The 18,263-nt window shown below is 34.8% G+C and overlaps 1 protein-coding gene across 9 annotated transcripts in view; it reads left to right on the top strand.

Moving 5' to 3' along the window:
- The window catches only part of LOC137627825 (annexin B9-like), a 236,275-nt gene that overhangs the window by 195,436 nt on the left and 22,576 nt on the right, over positions 1 to 18,263 (top strand). For all 9 annotated transcript variants that reach the window (XM_068359205.1, XM_068359203.1, XM_068359206.1 and 6 more), the window contains exon 4: positions 14,551 to 14,727. In XM_068359205.1, coding sequence (XP_068215306.1) covers positions 14,551 to 14,727 — 177 coding nt within the window. The remainder of the gene's footprint in view (positions 1 to 14,550; positions 14,728 to 18,263) is intronic.

The following is an 18,263-nucleotide window of genomic DNA, read 5'->3' as shown; positions in this document are numbered from 1 at the left end:
ATCTAGTTTGTGCAATATTTTACCACCCAATAGAATCTAGTTTGTGCAATATTTTACCACCCAATAGAATCTAGTTTGTGCAATATTTTACCACCCAATAGAATCTAGTTTGTGCAATATTTTACCACCCAATAGAATCTAGTTTGTGCAATATTTTACCACCCAATAGAATCTAGTTTGTGCAATATTTTACCACCCAATAGAATCTAGTTTGTGCAATATTTTACCACCCAATAGAATCTAGTTTGTGCAATATTTTACCACCCAATAGAATCTAGTTTGTGCAATATTTTGCCACCCAGTTGAATCTAATTTGTGCAATATTTTACCACAAATTTAAATCTAGTTTGTGCAGTATTTTGCCACCAAATAGAATATAGTTTGTGTAATATTTTGCCACTAAATTAAATCTAATTGGTGCCATATTTTGCCAATGAATAGAATCTAGTTGAGGCAATATATTGTCAACAAATATGATCTACTTGGTACAATATTTTGCCAGCAAATTGAATCCTACTTGGTGCAATATTTTGCCAGAAAATTGAATCCTACTTGGTGCAATATTTTGCCAGCGAAATTAATTTTACTTGGTGCAATATTTTGCTACCAAATTGAATATTTTGCTACCAAATTGAATATTTTGCCACCAAATTGAATCCTACTAGGTGCAATATTTTGCCAGCAAATTGAACCCTACTTGGTGCAATATTTTTCCAGCAAAATTAATCCCACTCAGTGCAATATTTTGCCAAGTGCGTAGAATTTAATGTGTGCTTTATTTTGCCACCAAATATAGTAGATCCTACTTTGAGGAATATTTTTGTTTTACCAAGAAAAGCTAATTGCTACCATATTTTGCCACTAACATTGCCAAATGTTAGCAACATTTTGCAAAAATATGTTAAAAGTTACACTGCATCACGGGATAGGAAATTCCTTTGCGTCGTCACTGATCAGTGATGACGCATTTGAGGAGAAAGCGTGACGTGGTCATGACGCATTCTCAAGTAAGGTGTGTTGTGTTATAATAATAATTGCAAGATCGTAAATCACTCGAAGGGATGAGTATAAGTCATTCGAAATGTCAAAGTAATACAGGTAATTGAACACGTATTTTTATGAAGGTTTACCTTATTATATTGAAACTTTTTATTTACTCAAAAAAATTTTTGAATCCATATAATTTTTTTTTTATTTATTTATTCAGATCATACTTAGACTTTTTTTTTTGGAATGGTTTTGGTTTCACAACTAGAATATCAGTTTGCCTTATTATTATTATTATTATTATTATTATTATTATTATTATGCAATAATAATAATAATGATGATGATAATAATAACTATCGATGTTATCTTTATTAAATAATAATAATAATAATAATAATAATTCAAAATATTATTATTATTATTATTATTATTATTATTATTTAATAATGATAACATTGATATTTACTATAATAATAATAATAATAATAATAATAATAATAATAATAATAATAATAATAATAATAATAATACCGTAGACCTAGGCGCTTTGGACCTAACACTAAGACATCAAGAAAACATTATAAACCAATTATTTTGCAATCTTAATATTTTGCAAGGGATTCCGCAATTATAGGAAGTATTTTGTAATCTATTGTACAACTGATTTCGCTATTCTGTTTTCCAAAATATCAAATTTTGATTTCAAGACGAAAATCATCAGAAGTTTGAAAGGTTTATTCCCGGTTTTCATATTTTTTAGAATCTTTTTTATTCCTGAATTGAGATGTCATTGTGTACGTTACACTTCACATAGTGCACTGTAAACAGTATTTATTGTGACATATCTGTGTTTAGATTTATAAATCTGAATCTTTCGTATTTAACAGCTCATATTCATTTAGATATCTTGTGTAATAGCTTTTTTATATTGTTATGTCTATTCTAGAATAACTTGCAATATCAGTCTCCCGAATAATGCTCCCTTTAAAATTATCTTGATTTTTCCCTTCCTCCTCTCCCTCCCTCCCTCCCTTCTCCTCTCCTTCCATCAGTCGTCTCCTCCGGTCTCTACCTCTTCTTCCTCCTGTCTTTTCTTTCTATTCTTACTCCCTACTCATTTCCTTCCTTCCTCCTCCTCTTTCTCCTTCCATTCTTCCTCCCTACTCATTTCCTTCCTTCCTCCTCCTGTCTCTCCCTCCTCCTCCTCCTGTCTCTCCTTCTCCCTCCTCCTCCTGTCTCTCCCTCCTTCTGTCTCCCTCCTTCTGTCTCTCCCTCCTCCTCCTGTCTCTCCCTCTCCCTCTCCCTCCTCCTTCTGTCTCTCCCTCCTCCCAATTATTATTCAAACGTTAAATTAGATTTTCATTATCATCGCCAGGCTTCTTGCGATTTCTTTGTTGCACATCTTCTTCAACTCTTGCACGTGAATTTTTGCAACATCGAGTCAGTTTCCCTAACAGGAGTTGGTTAAAGAGAAAAAAACGATATTTGTCACTGCCTTATTCATAAATTTTAACAGCTGAATCATTGTTGTAACGCTATTGAGAAAATAGGCCCCCATTATACTGTAATATATATTAGGTTGTAGGTTGGGCAGGGCACCAGCCATCCGTTAAGATACTACCGCTAGAGAGTTATTGGGTCCTTGGACTGGCCAGACAGTACTACATTGGATCCGTCTCTCTGGTTACGGTTCATTTTCCCTTTGCCTACACATGGCATATTCTTTCCATATTATCCTCTGTCTTCATTCACTTGACAACACTGAGATTACCAAACAATTCTTCAGTCAAGGGGTTATCTACTACATTGTAATTGTTCAGTAGATATTTTTTCTTAGTAAGGGTAGATGAGACTCTTTACCCAAGGTAAGCAACTCTTCTAGGAGGAGAAGACTCAAAATCAAACCATTGTTCTCTTGTCTTGCGTAGTGACATAGCCTCTGTACCATGGTCTTCCACTGTCTCGGGTTAGACTTCTCTTGCTTGAAGGTACACTCGGGCACGCTTTCTACCTTATTTATCTTCCTCTTGTTTTTATTAAGTTTTCATAGTTATGTATGAAAAATCTAATTTAATGATGTTACTTTTCTTAAAATATTTTATTTTGATGGTATTACTTCTTTTGTAATGTATTCATTTCCTTGTTTCCTTTCCGTAATGGGCTATTTTTTCCTGTTGGAGGCTTTGGGCTTATAGTATCTTGCTTTTACAACTAGAGTTGTAGCTTAGTTTCTAATATATATATATATATATATATATATATATATATATATATATATATATATATATATATATATATATATACCTATATACATATATATATACATATATATACACACACACACACACACACACATATATATATATATATATATATATATATATATATATATATATATATCAATTGTTACTAGTCTACTGCAGGACAAAGGCCTCAGACATGTCCTTCCACTTACCGCTGTTTGTGGTCTTTCTATTCCAGTCTGTACCCACAAATTTTCTTTGCTAGTCAATCCATCTTCTTCTCTTCCTTCTCCTACTTCTTTTACAATCTCCAGGTACCCATTCTGTTGTTCTTAATGTCCTTCCATTATCTATCCTTCTCGTTATATGTCCTGGCCATGTCCATTTCTTTTTCTTGCGTTTGAATATCTTCCACTTTAGTTTGCTCATGTATCCATGTTGCTCTTTTTCCGTCTCTTAGTGTTATTCCCATCATTATTCTTTCCATAAGATTTTGAGTTGTAACTAGCTTATGTTCTAAACTTCTAAAGCCTTAGTAAGGCTCCAAGTAAAATTCTAAATCCTTAGTAAGGCTCCAAATAAACTTCTAAAGCCTTAGTAAGGCTCCAAGTAAACTTCTAAAGCCTTAGTAAGGCTCCAAGTAAACTTCTAAAGCCTTAGTAAGGCTCCAAGTTTCTGATGCATAATTTGATACCTATTGGACTATCTGTTTAAATACTTTTCTTTTTAGAGATAGCAGCATTTTACCTTTCATAATCTCGTTTTGTTTACCAAAAGCTCTCATCCCGTGCTTATCCTTTTAATTTGTCTCGTATCCTGGGGAAACACTTACTCTATGTCTGAAGTACGTATATTCATTAACAATCTCTAGAGGTTCGTTCATAATCCTTATTTGTTGTCTCTCTAAATTTACACACACACACACACACACACACACATTTATTTCTATATATATATATATATATATATATATATATATATATATATATATATATATATATATATGTATATGTATATATATATATATATATATATATATATATATATATATATATATATATATATATATATATATATATATATATATATATATATATATGTGTGTGTGTGTGTGTGTGTGTGAGTGACAGATTCCATATACCATAAGCTAATATTTATCTCTTTAGCTCAAGTCAAGTATTAAGAGTCCCAATTTGCCTAATAATTATACAGACGAACACCTGTTGCCATTTACAGTAAATGGTCGTTTGAATCTTTCTTTGTGATAAAAGAAGCTTGTGATTGAAACATTAAAAAGAAGTGTTTTTTTTTTCTTTTTATCTTAAACGGTTTTTATGCGGATTAGTTGTGGATAATGATTACAGAATAAAGAAAATATATTTTGTAATGTTAGTTATGCTAATGTACCATTCTTTAACTATTTGAAAACACACACACACACACCTACCTAGATGTTAAAAGTTGTGCATGCGTATGTTGGTTCTTCTTTTCAGTTAATGTTGCCAGCTAAACTTGAAAGAAATAATTAATTTGATTTTGATGACGATTTTTTAAACGTTTGCCATCAGTTATTACTGCGTATAGGACATATCTGTTTTGACGTTGTTACTGTTTTTAGAATGTTTTATTGTTAATTTATTCTCATTATTTATTTATTTCCTTATTTCCTTTCCTCACTGGGCTATTTTTCCCTATTGGAGCCCTTGGGCTCATAGCATCTTGCTTTTCCAACTAGGGTTGTAGCTTGGCTAGTAATAATGATAATAATAAGATAATAATAATATGCAATTGAATAACACCAATATCAATATAATTCTTCCATCTCTTGTCATTTATAAATAGGCTTAATAGTCTTAATACTTAGCAACCGCAGTACTATCTGTAGGCCGACCTTTGGTTCGAAAATAGTGTTTTGTATGAAATAAAGTTTATTATTGGCAGATATAAACGCCGCCACACCTCAATGCCTAGCAAATGAGTAAGCAAGAAAGTTTGTCAAGGGAGTCATTCTTAAAGCATCCGAATGTGATACAAACGATACTCTTTTTGTTGTCAATTGTTATAGTTTTAATACAGAAATAGGCTTCTCGAAGTGAGATGAGTTTGAGAGAGTAAGGCAGATTAATAAAAAAAGATAAAACGGGATGAATTGATGAGAGAGAGAGAGAGAGAGAGAGAGAGAGAGAGAGAGAGAGAGAGAGAGAGAGAGAGAGAGAGAGAGAGAGAGAGAGAGAAGTGTTTTTATGGAGTAAGGGATTCGGATAATTACACTACTCTTACTCCGGGGGCCGCTTTGACCGTTCGTCTCCAGAGAGCCCTATCCTCCGCAAGCTCCATCCACTCATTTGGGGTCTTATTTACAGCATGTCCAAATCTTCAGTCAAGTTATCCATCCATCTCTTTCTAGGTCCTCCTCTTGGTCTGGTACTTATAGGTTTACCTAACATAACTCTTCTAGTCAGCCTTCTCTCATCCATTCTAGTAATATGGTCCCCAGATCCGCCTCAAGACACTGCTTTGAGAAACTTCAAGTTTATTTTCCAACTGCCTAGTGAGTGCCCATGTTTCACACCCGTATAGGACCGCTGGACAGATAGTGGCGGTATATATTTGTGTTTTTGTGGGCCTAGATAAAATTCTGGATCGTAAGGTGCTATTGAGTGCCCATGAACATCTTGTCCCTGCTGCAATCCTTACTTACTTACTTTGATGGCTGCTTTTCCGGTCCCATACAGCAGGGGAACCCCACTCTTTACAGGACCTCCACTGTCGTTTTACCTTGTTCGTTCAGAGTATTTAACATTTCATATCATATATTGTTCATTTGTCGTTAAATCGTCACTGTCAAAGGACTCATGAAATAGAAAGTCTTCAGTTCCATCTTGAAAGCCTTAATGTCGTCAATCATTCCAATGTTTCGTGGGAGCTTATTATATAGTCTCGGGGCCGCATATTTAAAAGCTCTGGAGCCTAAAGTAGACACTATGTTCCATAATGATGGTCGATGCACACTGTCATAGGCTTGCTTGAAATCTATGAATAGATGGTAAGAATTTTTGTTGAACTCCCAATATTTCTCTAGAGCAGGGGTCGGGTAACTTTTTTGGGTGTTACCCCAATAGAATTTGTTGTAAAATGAATTTACCCCCACACTTGGAAGTACTCTGGTGGACGAAACAATTTACTTATAGAATTCATGGATAATAAATAGATAGAAAATGTGTATTGGAAAATTTTTAATTGTTAATTTTATCTGTCATTGGAAATAAAAATCTGTCTTTTTGGCATGGAAATGGGACACAAGAAAAAGAGTAGGAGTCACATTTATAAACAGAAATAAAACACCCTTTTTAACATTACATGGCACACAAGCAAAATGACCATCATGTATTTCAAATTGAAATTTTATTGAATCCACTATTATGGGGAAAAAGTTTATCCTTTCTGGCACACAAAGAAAAATAATGTTATTCTTTCTGGCATAAGAATGGCACACAAAGAAAAATAATGTTATCCTTTCCGGCATAAGAATGGCACACAACGAAAAATAATTAAGAAAATTTTGAAAACTTTAATATTTTAACGACAGATTGAAATCTTTAATATTTTCATATCAGCTACCTCAGGCTTTGGAAAAAATGATACAGTTTCATCTTGGATACAGCAAACTCGAAATCAGGGATTTTTGAAGTTACTGCTTCAGGATTCAACCGGTTTCTGTATTTTGTTCGCAAAGGTAGGTTGTTGCGAAAGGTAGTAGCATTTTAGTTGCTTACATATGTGCAGTTTTATAAGCCTTTGCAGTTTTTGACATCCAAAAACTTGAGAGATCATCCTTGCTCTCAAATTCCATTTTTGTTTCATTGCTGGAACGAAGTTCAATATGCTCTTCTGCCAATCCTTCAGGCTGTTCAGGCAAATCAGCCAGCTCACTTTTGAAGGGATTTACAACTCAGCTGACAGTATGTGAATCAAGTTCTGGAAAATAGTCACAGAACCTATTTCTAAGTTTGGTCAGGTGCCTTGTAACTGACTCCTTTATGTCACTAAGACTACAGTCTTGACAGTCTTCCAAAAACTCTCCCAGTTTTGGAAAGGTAGCAGTCTTATTGGCATTTATTTTCTGGTTCCAATACTGAAGCTTTGATACAAATGCTGAAATTTTTTCCCTTGCTAATAGGAGATTGACTTTCTTTCCTTGCAATTCCTTGTTCAGTTCGTTTACATGTCCAAAAATGTCAGCTAAGTATGCAAGTAGAGCTAGCCAAGTTGTTTTTCTGAACTTTTCTGCAAGTGTGTGTTTTTTATCAGTCAGAAACATTTCGAGTTCTGTTTTAAGAGCCCACACTCTATTCAGGACATTTCCACGTGAAAGCCACCTCACTTCCGTATGGAAAAGAAAGGTTGAATATTCAGCCTCTCCATCCACACATAAATCACGAAACCTCCTCGTGTTTAGTGCATGCCCTTTTACAACATTGACAATCTTAACCACATCATTTAACACAGCTTCCACTTCTGGTTCCAAATTATTCACAACTAATGCCTGGCGATGTATCATACAATGGATGACTAGAATATCTGGATTCTGTTGTTTGGTCAAAGCCACAAAACCATTGATGTAACCAAGCATGGCAGGAGCCCCATCAACTGATACTGCAATGCAATCTTCCCACTTCAGATCAACACTTGGTTTTTTGAAGCATGCATCAATCTTATTGAACACATCAATACCACGAGTGCTCACCTCAAGAGGAGAACACAACAACATTTCTTCTTCGATTTCATCAGAGCCCCTATATCGAATGTATACCATCAATTGTGAATTGCTACTTACATCTGTAGTCTCTTCAAGTTGAATGGCAAACTCTTTACTTTTTTTCTTTACTGAAGAAATCACTTGTTCCCTCACATTTTCTGCTAAGATGGAAATTCTTTCTTTAATAACTCTTACAGACAAAGGTACTGTATTCAGTCTTTTAGCTACTTTCTGCCCACACATTATTTCTGCCATTTTTACAGCCGCAGGCTTGATTAAGTCTTCACCAATAGTATGTGGTTTCTTGTTACGAGCAACCAACAATGCCACTTCAAAACTAGCTATTGCAGCTGAACATTGGTCAAACATTGCACTCTTGTTACTTTCCAGTCTCTGTCTTTTGACTGTTTTTTTTCCAGATTCTCAAAATATTCCCGTGGTTTGGAAGACAGATGTGAATGAACCTTGTCCAAGTGTTTCTTCAGTTGATTCTTTTTGAAAGCCTCGGCAGTCAGTACTTTCACACAAACTACACATTGAGGCTTCATTTGTCCTTTGTCTTCTATTTCTGTGGAGCTATAATTAAGGAACTCTGTCTGATATGTCCTTTTCTTTGCTGATGCCATCTGAAAATGAAAACAAATGAGTAATAACACATACGATGCAACATTAACTTATTCACCACACTAAACGTTAACTATAATCACTGTCAGTCAACAGACTTCCACCAACGTGAACTGCTAGTTAAAATCAAGCATAATCATCCAGCCAGCCACTCCATGACGTCACTCCAACACAATCCAAGCTGCCACCACCACAACCACCACCTTTCACTCGTTTTCTTCTTCCCTTTCTCCAGGCCTCCCTTACCTATGATCGTGGTTGTTCCTCCCGTAACACCCCAGGGCAAAAATCCACCAGGTAGACACGAGGCTAATTAAAGACTGATAAGTCAAGGAGCAAATGCCACCACCAAGACAACAACGCAAATACGATCTCACTGAGGGTTAAAAAGTTTCAATACTGATGAAGCAGTTTCAATACAGCTATTTCTCCGTTTCCATAGTTTTAAAGATAGTGGGATCCTCGATGCATTCTTCTCTCCAAATTTCATATCAGTTTCTCTCACTTAGCACATCCACATCCATAGCACATTCATTACCCCCCCCCCCCAAAAAAAAAAAAATTATAATTTTACCCCATTTTGTGGTAATTTACCCCTGTTCCCCGACCACTGCTCTAGAGCTTACCTAATTATATACTAATTATATTTTGACAACACTAGAATCATGCGTAAAACTGAACTGAAGGTCATTAAACGCATGATGAGGATTAGGAAAATGATTAAACATCACCCACATCATACAAAGTCCCGCATCACATGAAACATTGCGCCTGAGAGAGAGAGAGAGAGAGAGAGAGAGAGAGAGAGAGAGATTTAGTATAGAATATATGAATATATGTCAGGGTTGTATTAAGAAATTAATTTCTTACTGTCATCGCATACTTACGCAAGAAAAAAAATAATTTTCTATCCTCAATTAATTTATATTACAATTTGAGGAGTAAAACTCGTCTGAGTTTACTTCACTATGATTATTTGCCATTCCTAGAATTGTATGAATCCTCTTATTGTTCATTGTGAGCCTTCCTAAGTGCTATTTATTAGAGTACACCCATTCAGTGCTTTGATTGTTAAAAGAAAGTTGTGCATGTGGCAACACAGCCTGGCGGTCAAATATAACCGTGAGAGAACGTTGCCACGTTGTCAGTAGGGGGAGTTTCCTTGAGGTTATCATACGTGTTGTCGTGAAGTGGTGTGTTTGTTTTGAAAAATATGAATTACGCCGTAAGTTAATATTAGTTTAAGATGTCTAATGGTGTACTTTTTATCATGTTGTAGTGTCAAACTTAGTTTTAAAGAGTTGTAACTTAAAATGTGAAAGCTAAGCTCGAGTGGTCGTCATATAGTAGGTGTGTCTGGGACTCTGGAGTTTGACAGCCGTTTCTTATTGTTTCGAATGAATTTTCCCTGTCATGTCGATGACTTTTCGTTTATTGAAGAACATGGGAGCGTGTGTATTACTGTTATGAATAAGAAAAATGCAATTTATTGTATTAAATTAAAACTATTATATTTTACTCTACGGGTGGTAGAATCTCTCGTCTTTAATCCATGATCGTTCGTCCCAAGATACATTTTCATTGTCTTATCCGAATGCTTGTGCGTGTCTTTAACGATCAGATTTTATTTATATTAAGTATACTTGTTATAGCAAACACTTATATGATTCCCAATCATGACGAATGGTAAAACATTAAATTTTAAACATTACATTGTAGTTATAATGAGTTTTTTCTGTGAGCTTAAGTCGAACTGAACCGCTTCTTTGGGAACGAACAATTTGTTGGGCCCGGCCTCGGGGAATGTTTATTTTTCTATTTTCCACAACATCGTGTAAGTAGGGTAAGACTCGGAATGTTATTAAATTGTAATGATTAGAAAGTGACGTTAGTCACGTGTGTGTGTGAGAGAGAGAGAGAGAGAGAGAGAGAGAGAGAGAGAGAGAGAGAGAGAGAGAGAGAGAGAGAGAGAGAGAGTTATGTAATGCAGAGGGCAAACACTCTCTCTCTCACTTTAATGAAAAGTCGGATATTAGTTGTCATGTAGTGGTTTAAAAAAAAGGGATAAAGTTTTAATTCTGATCATATTCTAGAAAACTCTTCACTATTTCGAACATGTGACTTGTGTTTGGAAGCAAATAATGAAAAGTACGTGAAAATAAATCCCAAATGGTAGCTAGTTCTTTCAATCGTTTTTCAAATCCCTTTATCAGAGTATGGTTTATCTTCGTGGAGCTACAAGCTTCCGTTGGTCTGTCACTCCCATGTTACCGTATGTTGAGTAATGCTCTCTACAAACTGTATAATATATTGCAAAATTATGTATTATCGTAAACCACTTATGGGTTTTACATTTTCATTGTAATGTCGATACGTCCAAACTAGAGAGGCAAAAAAATCATTATATAAAAAAAGTGCCTTGACATTTGCCATCGTTATCCTTTTAAAAGTATTGATTGATTTCTATATTATTGATAAAATATAACCTTAAGTCTCTCTCTCTCTCTCTCTCTCTCTCTCTCTCTCTCTCTCTCTCTCTCTCTGGTATTTCACCTACTAACACATACGTCAGCATGATTTACATGCCTGGACGTCATTAGACTCTAAAAGTAGTAGAATTCCGATATGTCATTATTCCAGAGACATTTTTATTATTTTTCCAAACTATTTATTATTATTATTACTATCCAAGCTACAACCCTAGTTGGAAAAGCAAGATGCTATAAGCTTTTCTCGTCACCAATAGCCAAGTCGTAACTAAAATTTAGTGATGGCTAAAGTTCAATGTGATATATGCTCTTTTCTCTGTTATTTTGAGCCCAAAATTTATTTTGTAAATTTTAAATGGATTTACAGTGGTAGTTTAGTTGTTATTCCGGCTTGTAGAATTAAATTGATTTTAGTTGGTATTATTCATCTTTAGATTGAATTGTAAATAGTTTAATCTGTTGTGGGCAATAACCTTCTGGCAAAGTATGAGACTTAAATCTAGATAAGAGCATGAATGACGTAGAAGAAATTCTCTCTCTCTCTCTCTCTCTCTCTCTCTCTCTCTCTCTCTCTCTCTCTCTCTCTCTCTCTCTCTCTCTCTCTCCTAAACTTTCGTAGCCCGTTTAATGCATAGAGCTAGTTGCGTTGCATTATTGTTATTGTCAGTATTCTAAACGTGAAAAGAAAATATTTGTAACATTCCATTGAACATATAATGTGAAAGAAACTTATTTTTCATTTTTGGCAAGTTGATGTGAAATATTTTTTAATTGTAATATAGGTTAACTGAGACTGCCCGCATACTTCCGAACTAGAATTTGCCTTTCTTATTAGTGTAATCACTGTAATGGGAAGGGGCTGGGCTGTTAGGCCCAGCACCCGTAGCCAAATAGCAAGTAAATGTCAGGAGTTGATTATCATAATGGATTCCTGCTTCCGCACCTTCGTCGCTAGGAAGATCTAACACACCTCTGTTTGTTCGGGGATTGGAAGCCAATAAAGGCCAGTGCGAGAACCGTTGCATAGGTTTATCTATATTACTATTTCTGACGGTAGAATGAACTAATATGTATTTGACAGCTATTTAAACCTGAACTAAATTATATACTGTAGAATTAAGACGCCATACTTCTCGAAAAATGAAACCGATTACGTAATAATTATTAGAAAGTTATTCTATCAAACTATTTAAAAAAAAAGTAAAGGGTTAGATAATACATAATTGAAAATTGTTTATTTAATATATATATATATATATATATATATATATATATATATATATATATATACATATATATATATATATATATATATATATATATATATATATATATATATATGTGTGTGTGTGTGTGTGTGTGTGTGTGTATATTTATATATATTTATATTTATAGCTACCGGTACTATATTTTGAAGAATTAAAAGGAATTCAACTAGGATAATTAATGCTATTTTATGAAACTTTAAAAATAAAGTAATAATACAGTATCATAGATATTTGAAATGTTTAATAATTCCAGTTTTTTGTAACTAAAGGTAATAAGGTACTGACATTTGAAAACAACAAAAATTAATTCGTTATATATTGGTCTGATAGGTGATGCTAGGCGTGAAGTTTTAGAAACTTTTGATTCAAAGGATTTCAAGAACATTGAAAGGGAAAGGCTTATTTATAAGTAATGTATTTTTATTCATATAATGTGATGTATTATTAAATTTGATAATAGTGAATGAAAAATAAGATCATATTCAGATAAAATTATTTATATTTGAGGAAAAATCGGGCAATGAAGTATTAGTGATAGGAAATGTGAAATACAAGTCATGAAATCAAGAGCAGTATTTGTCTGTTGGACCGATTAAAGGTTTAAATTTTAAAGGCCACTCGTGAATGGCAGAGGCAAGGGACAGTGACATTGCCCTATCGAGCAGGGCAATACCCTGGAAACTGACCATATACACTTATGATCAGCGCCCAAACCCCCTCTCCACCCAGGCTAGGACCAAGGAAGGCCAGTTAGTGGCTGCTGACGACTCAGCAGATAGACCTATAGGCTCCCTCAAACTCCCCATCCTCAGCTCACAAGGAATGTGAGGTTGCAGCGACCAAAGAAACTAACAAGTTTGAGCAGGACTCGAACCCCAGTCTGGCGTTCACCAGTCGGGGGATGTTACCACATCGACCACCACAATCCCTTTGTTATAGTTTTTGCAACCTCTGTTTATATTTGATATTACTAATATTAGTGTTAATAAATTTTAACACTATTATGGCGTAGAAACATCTGTAGCCATAAGTGAAATATACCAAAAATGGTTTGGCCTATATCTGTGAGAGGATAAACATTCTATGGAAAAAATAGAAAATATAGTCAATGTGAAACTGGGTGTCAAGGGTGTAAACAATTTAGTGAACTAAATAGAAGTTTTGTCAATAAACCGTATATATAAATGTTTTTTTTCTCTTTTGTAGGACTATTTAACTTGATTTTGAGAATGCGTAGTAACTTGTCTGTAATTTCCTCCACGCATATTAAATTGGTATTTTTCATTTATATAATTGAATATAAATAAAATTTTAGAATGCTGCTCTTAAATGTTCTTATGCACACAAATACCAGATTGCGTTCTCTAGGCCTACCCCCACATATCCTGTGTAATATCATATTCCATCGTCATTGTGACGACAAGTCAACTAAATATGATAATGCAACCTCCATATACGTAGGGCATAGATTATTCTGTATGATAAGAAAACCTGACGAAATAACTACTCCTGAATTACGCCAAGACAAAATACAAGGACTCTCTCTCTCTCTCTCTCTCTCTCTCTCTCTCTCTCTCTCTCTCTCTCTCTCTCTCTCTCTCTCTATGTCGTGGTCAATATTGATTAAACTACCATACTCGCAAAGTCAAAGAAAGGCTATTGTGCGTTCGAGTGCACCCAGGTTATATAATGAAACAAATATTTAGTTGAGGCAAATGTTGGTTTAAAGGTTAATGAGAAAATTCAAGGACTCACTCTCTCTCTCTCTCTCTCTCTCTCTCTCTCTCTCTCTCTCTCTCTCTCTCTCTCTCTCTCTCTCTCTCTCTCACATGTTGGCTAGTCGGTAAGTCGCCCTGGTACTGCCAAAATGGAGTTACTCATCCTTTACGCATGAGCGGAACTTCCACATGGCCGTGTCTCTGGTTTAAGCGACTGTTTAGTCTGGGAGCAGATCCTCTTGTATTGTTGGGTCTTTAGCCTCTTATTTCATTTATTAACCGTAGAATAATTAATATTGTAGTTACTCGTACTCCGGTAGTTTGGTGAATGCAAGGGAGGCAAACAATAAACTAAAACTCATTAATTAAAATATATGTATATTTTTTTTTTCAAACCACTCGTCCACTTGTTGACGGGTTTTGACAAATTAAATACTCATTGATTTACTCATCTTGCAGGAAATTCCAACGGTGAAGCCCCAGGCTCACTTTGACCCCAGCAGTGATGCAGCAGTCTTGAGGAAGGCCATGAAGGGCTTTGGAACTGACGAAGCTGCCATCATTAACGTCCTGTCTCGCAGGACATGTCACGAACGCCAGCAGATCATGATAAAATACCAGCAGGCTTATGGCAGGGTTAGTGTATCAATTTATCCTAAGGGATAAAAGTATAAATGTCTCTTCCCTGTCAAAATTGAACAATTATGCAAATTTGATTTTTAATATAATATTTGGATTTTTTTTTGCCCGATGATATTAAATAGCAGCATATGTGCATGATGCATCATGGTTTTGTATTGGCATTAGATATTTAGTAATGAATGGAATTAAATGATTAAGGTTTCTCACCCAAATACTAAATTAGGCGTAATTTTAATGAGGGCCACACAATAACTTGGGTTTTAATTATTTGTATCCGGAGTGGTAATGGAAAAATGTACAGTATATGAAAAAATATTCGGTTTAACAATATTTTTGAGTTGTCACGTGTGATAAAAAGAAAGAAGAAAAAACTTAGGGTTGGGTCTGAAGGTGTTAACAATGACGCAGCTTTTGTCTGGTTTAATAGGGGGGAACATACACTGACCTTTAAAACAATAGTTTACTAAATAGAAGTGAATTTTGGTGTTGGTGTATTAATATTTTTGCCACATAAGTAACAAGGTTTTATTTTATCTGGTTACATTTGATGTTTGTATATTAACCAACTTTAGAAAAGGAAGAAAGTCTTAGGCTCATGTGATGAGGAATCTTCAGTAATTAAGGTACTGTAGTATGTTGTAGTAGATTTAAGGAGTAATAACAAGAAGTTAGGAGTTGTGAAGGACCTTATGTTATTGTGGTTGTGGCATAGGTCATCAATTTTAAGGTTGAAATAAAAACGTTCATAATGTCTTCTCATTCTTCAAGGTAATAGATTAACATGTATAACTTGTTTTATGTAGCTTAATCAGAAAAATGGTTACATATCTCAGTATAGTGTAATTTCTACTTTGATTTCTTCACAATGTAAGATTCTTTGATTATTTATGGTAATTTATGACTTTTATTCATTAGTAAAGATTAGGGACATGAAATTATTCTTTGTATTTATACTGAGATTAACTATTAGCCTACTTATCACGATCTCTCGGTGACTCATGCCCTTTTGACTTCTACTTACACATTCATTGCTATTAACACAGTCTCCTTGATTTGTTAAATATCACTGTCAAATGGGTAGTCTTGTAGGCTACCTCTTGCTATTAAATAATTACACATTAGTTTGGAGATGGTATTCCCAGTAGAGTACAATGACCGTATTGCAACATTTTGGTATTCAGGTTAACAGGTCTTTGTGTTTTGACTCAGACTGAGTGTTCCCAGTAATATTCTTGATCTATTTAGTCATCAGACTTTATGTGAGGTTTATTTCCCATTAGATTACGATGGAAGTAATGTCCATGCTTTAGTAGAAATATTAGTTTCATTTCTTTGAAAAAATTAATTCAAGGCCATAGCTTTGTATACAACTGAATTTGTGATATTCTTGAGAGTCCTTCCATCCTTTGATATCTTTTATAATAGCTCTTACACTTTCTTGTGTTCTTCCTTAAAGAGTTGAATATTGATAGATACTATAGTAAAAATGCAAAACTAAAAAAATAGTGCTATCCCAGATTTCTGTTACATGGCAACTTGTACTTTTTGAAAATGACAAAACCTTGTTATGATCTCATCTAGATATCATGCCATTGTCTCCTAAAGTTACTGTACATTGTGCGTTTTTAAAAAGTCTTGAAACAACCAACCACAAACCTCCTATATCTGCTTAATTTTATACCTGATGTATTGTAATGTACAGCACTGTAAGTTGTTGAATCCTTTTTTGGTAATCATTTAGTATTGTTACAATTGAAGGTTTGTAAGTGCTATTTATATAAAGGGCATAAAGAATTAAGTTACAATACGATGAATATGTTATGAACAACAATCATGTTAAACTCTTGTGGAGTCTTTTAAAGTTAGGTAACCTTCAAATTTTATTATAAACAGTATGTAGAAAAATCTTATTCTGTCATACATCATATTCATAAGGGCATTTATGAGTTATAAAGGTAAGTCATGTTTATTTTGAGGTAACTGAAGAGTATGGATCTTTTTTTAGTGTAAATTGAGTAGAGAAAAGGAAGTTTGTTCCCTTGATTTTACTTTGTCCTCTTTGATTTGTTTTAAACCTAAATCCCTTTATGATTAATGCCATCATCCTCATTTCGGCTTTCTTTGGTTTACTGTACTTTGAATAGCTGAGATATATAAGCTATGTCAGAAGTGTTATTGGATGAGAAGTTGTCCAAAAAGGTTCAGAGATAGATTTATTATTTTCTATTATCCAGTTGTTAGTGGAACAGGCAAGGTACCGTGTAATGGAATTAAGGAAAAGGGCTGAAGGAAAGTTCCTATTGCCTAAGTAGGCGTATGATTATGAAGCACAGTACATACTGTATTTAATTTAAAGTCACGTTCATTTATATTAGATACATACTGTTCTGTTTTGATTATTACGACATAAAATCAACATTCCAGTTATGTTTGGTGTATACTTTAAATCTCTCTGTGAAAAGAATCTTTTCAGACCTACCGTATAGGTTTAGAGGTTATTAATGTACAGCAGAATAAAGGAATAGTCATTGCTCTTACTTGAAGTATAAAGAAAAATGAGATGGCAGAAAAAAACTTTCAATACTTTAGGAAATGAGTAGAAATGTTATGTGTTGCTCAATATATTTTAGTTATGGTATGTAATTAAAATTATTTTCTCAATGGCATTTGCCTATATTACATAGAAGGACATGTGATCATGGGTTACATAAAAGCATACTAATATGCTATTCAGTACTATAATGAATTTGTGGTTTTATCTAAGTGAAATTGGATAAAGATAATTTCCAAGTTCAGGTTTTACTCAATTTAGGGAATTTGTATGACAAAACTTGTCTCGATAGTATATGAATATAAAACATTTACAATCTTGTTCACCAATACTTCACTCATCAACACAGTTGTAAAAGGGTGATATTTTGAACATTTTATTTGGAAAGAAGTCATTGTTGTAATGTCGGGTACGCAGTTCCCTCGGGCTCTCGTAACTTTAGTCACTTCTGCACTTCGGTGTTTAGTGACGGAAAAACTTCGGTTTCTCGTTGCATTGACCCTTCGGGGTCTTGCAACTATCTCCTCGGGGCCTCGATACTCAGGCTACGTTAGACCCTTGGTCTCTCGTCCCTCAGTGTTCCTGTTGCCTGCTGTATCCGTTCCTGACTGCAGACGCGCCTTGGGCGCCCACGCCCCAGTTATCTAACGAGCTCCTCCCTTCGGGGGCAGGAGAGACTTTCTCACACCTTGAGTAAGTCCCTTAAGTGCCAGGTATCACCTGCGCGCCAACGTTCCCTTACACGCTAGCGCTCGACTGCTGTTCCTGCTATTCCTGAGACTGCCTTAGAGACACCGTGTTCCAGTATTCAGTTAGGCTGCTACCAACGTTCCCTGCGCATTTGCGCACATCGTTGGGGTTCATGAGATAGCGCACTGGCACTCACCAGCAGTTCAGCCTTCGGTGTCTCTAAGTCTCTTCTACTAAGGCCACCTCTCCCGTTCGCGGGAAAGGTACCTCACAGAGACCACTCCTCGGA

Source organism: Palaemon carinicauda, chromosome 35, assembly GCF_036898095.1.
Source record: "Palaemon carinicauda isolate YSFRI2023 chromosome 35, ASM3689809v2, whole genome shotgun sequence".
In the NCBI taxonomy this organism is placed as follows: Eukaryota; Metazoa; Arthropoda; class Malacostraca; order Decapoda; family Palaemonidae; genus Palaemon; species Palaemon carinicauda.
This window is presented reverse-complemented; position numbering and strand designations above follow the sequence as displayed.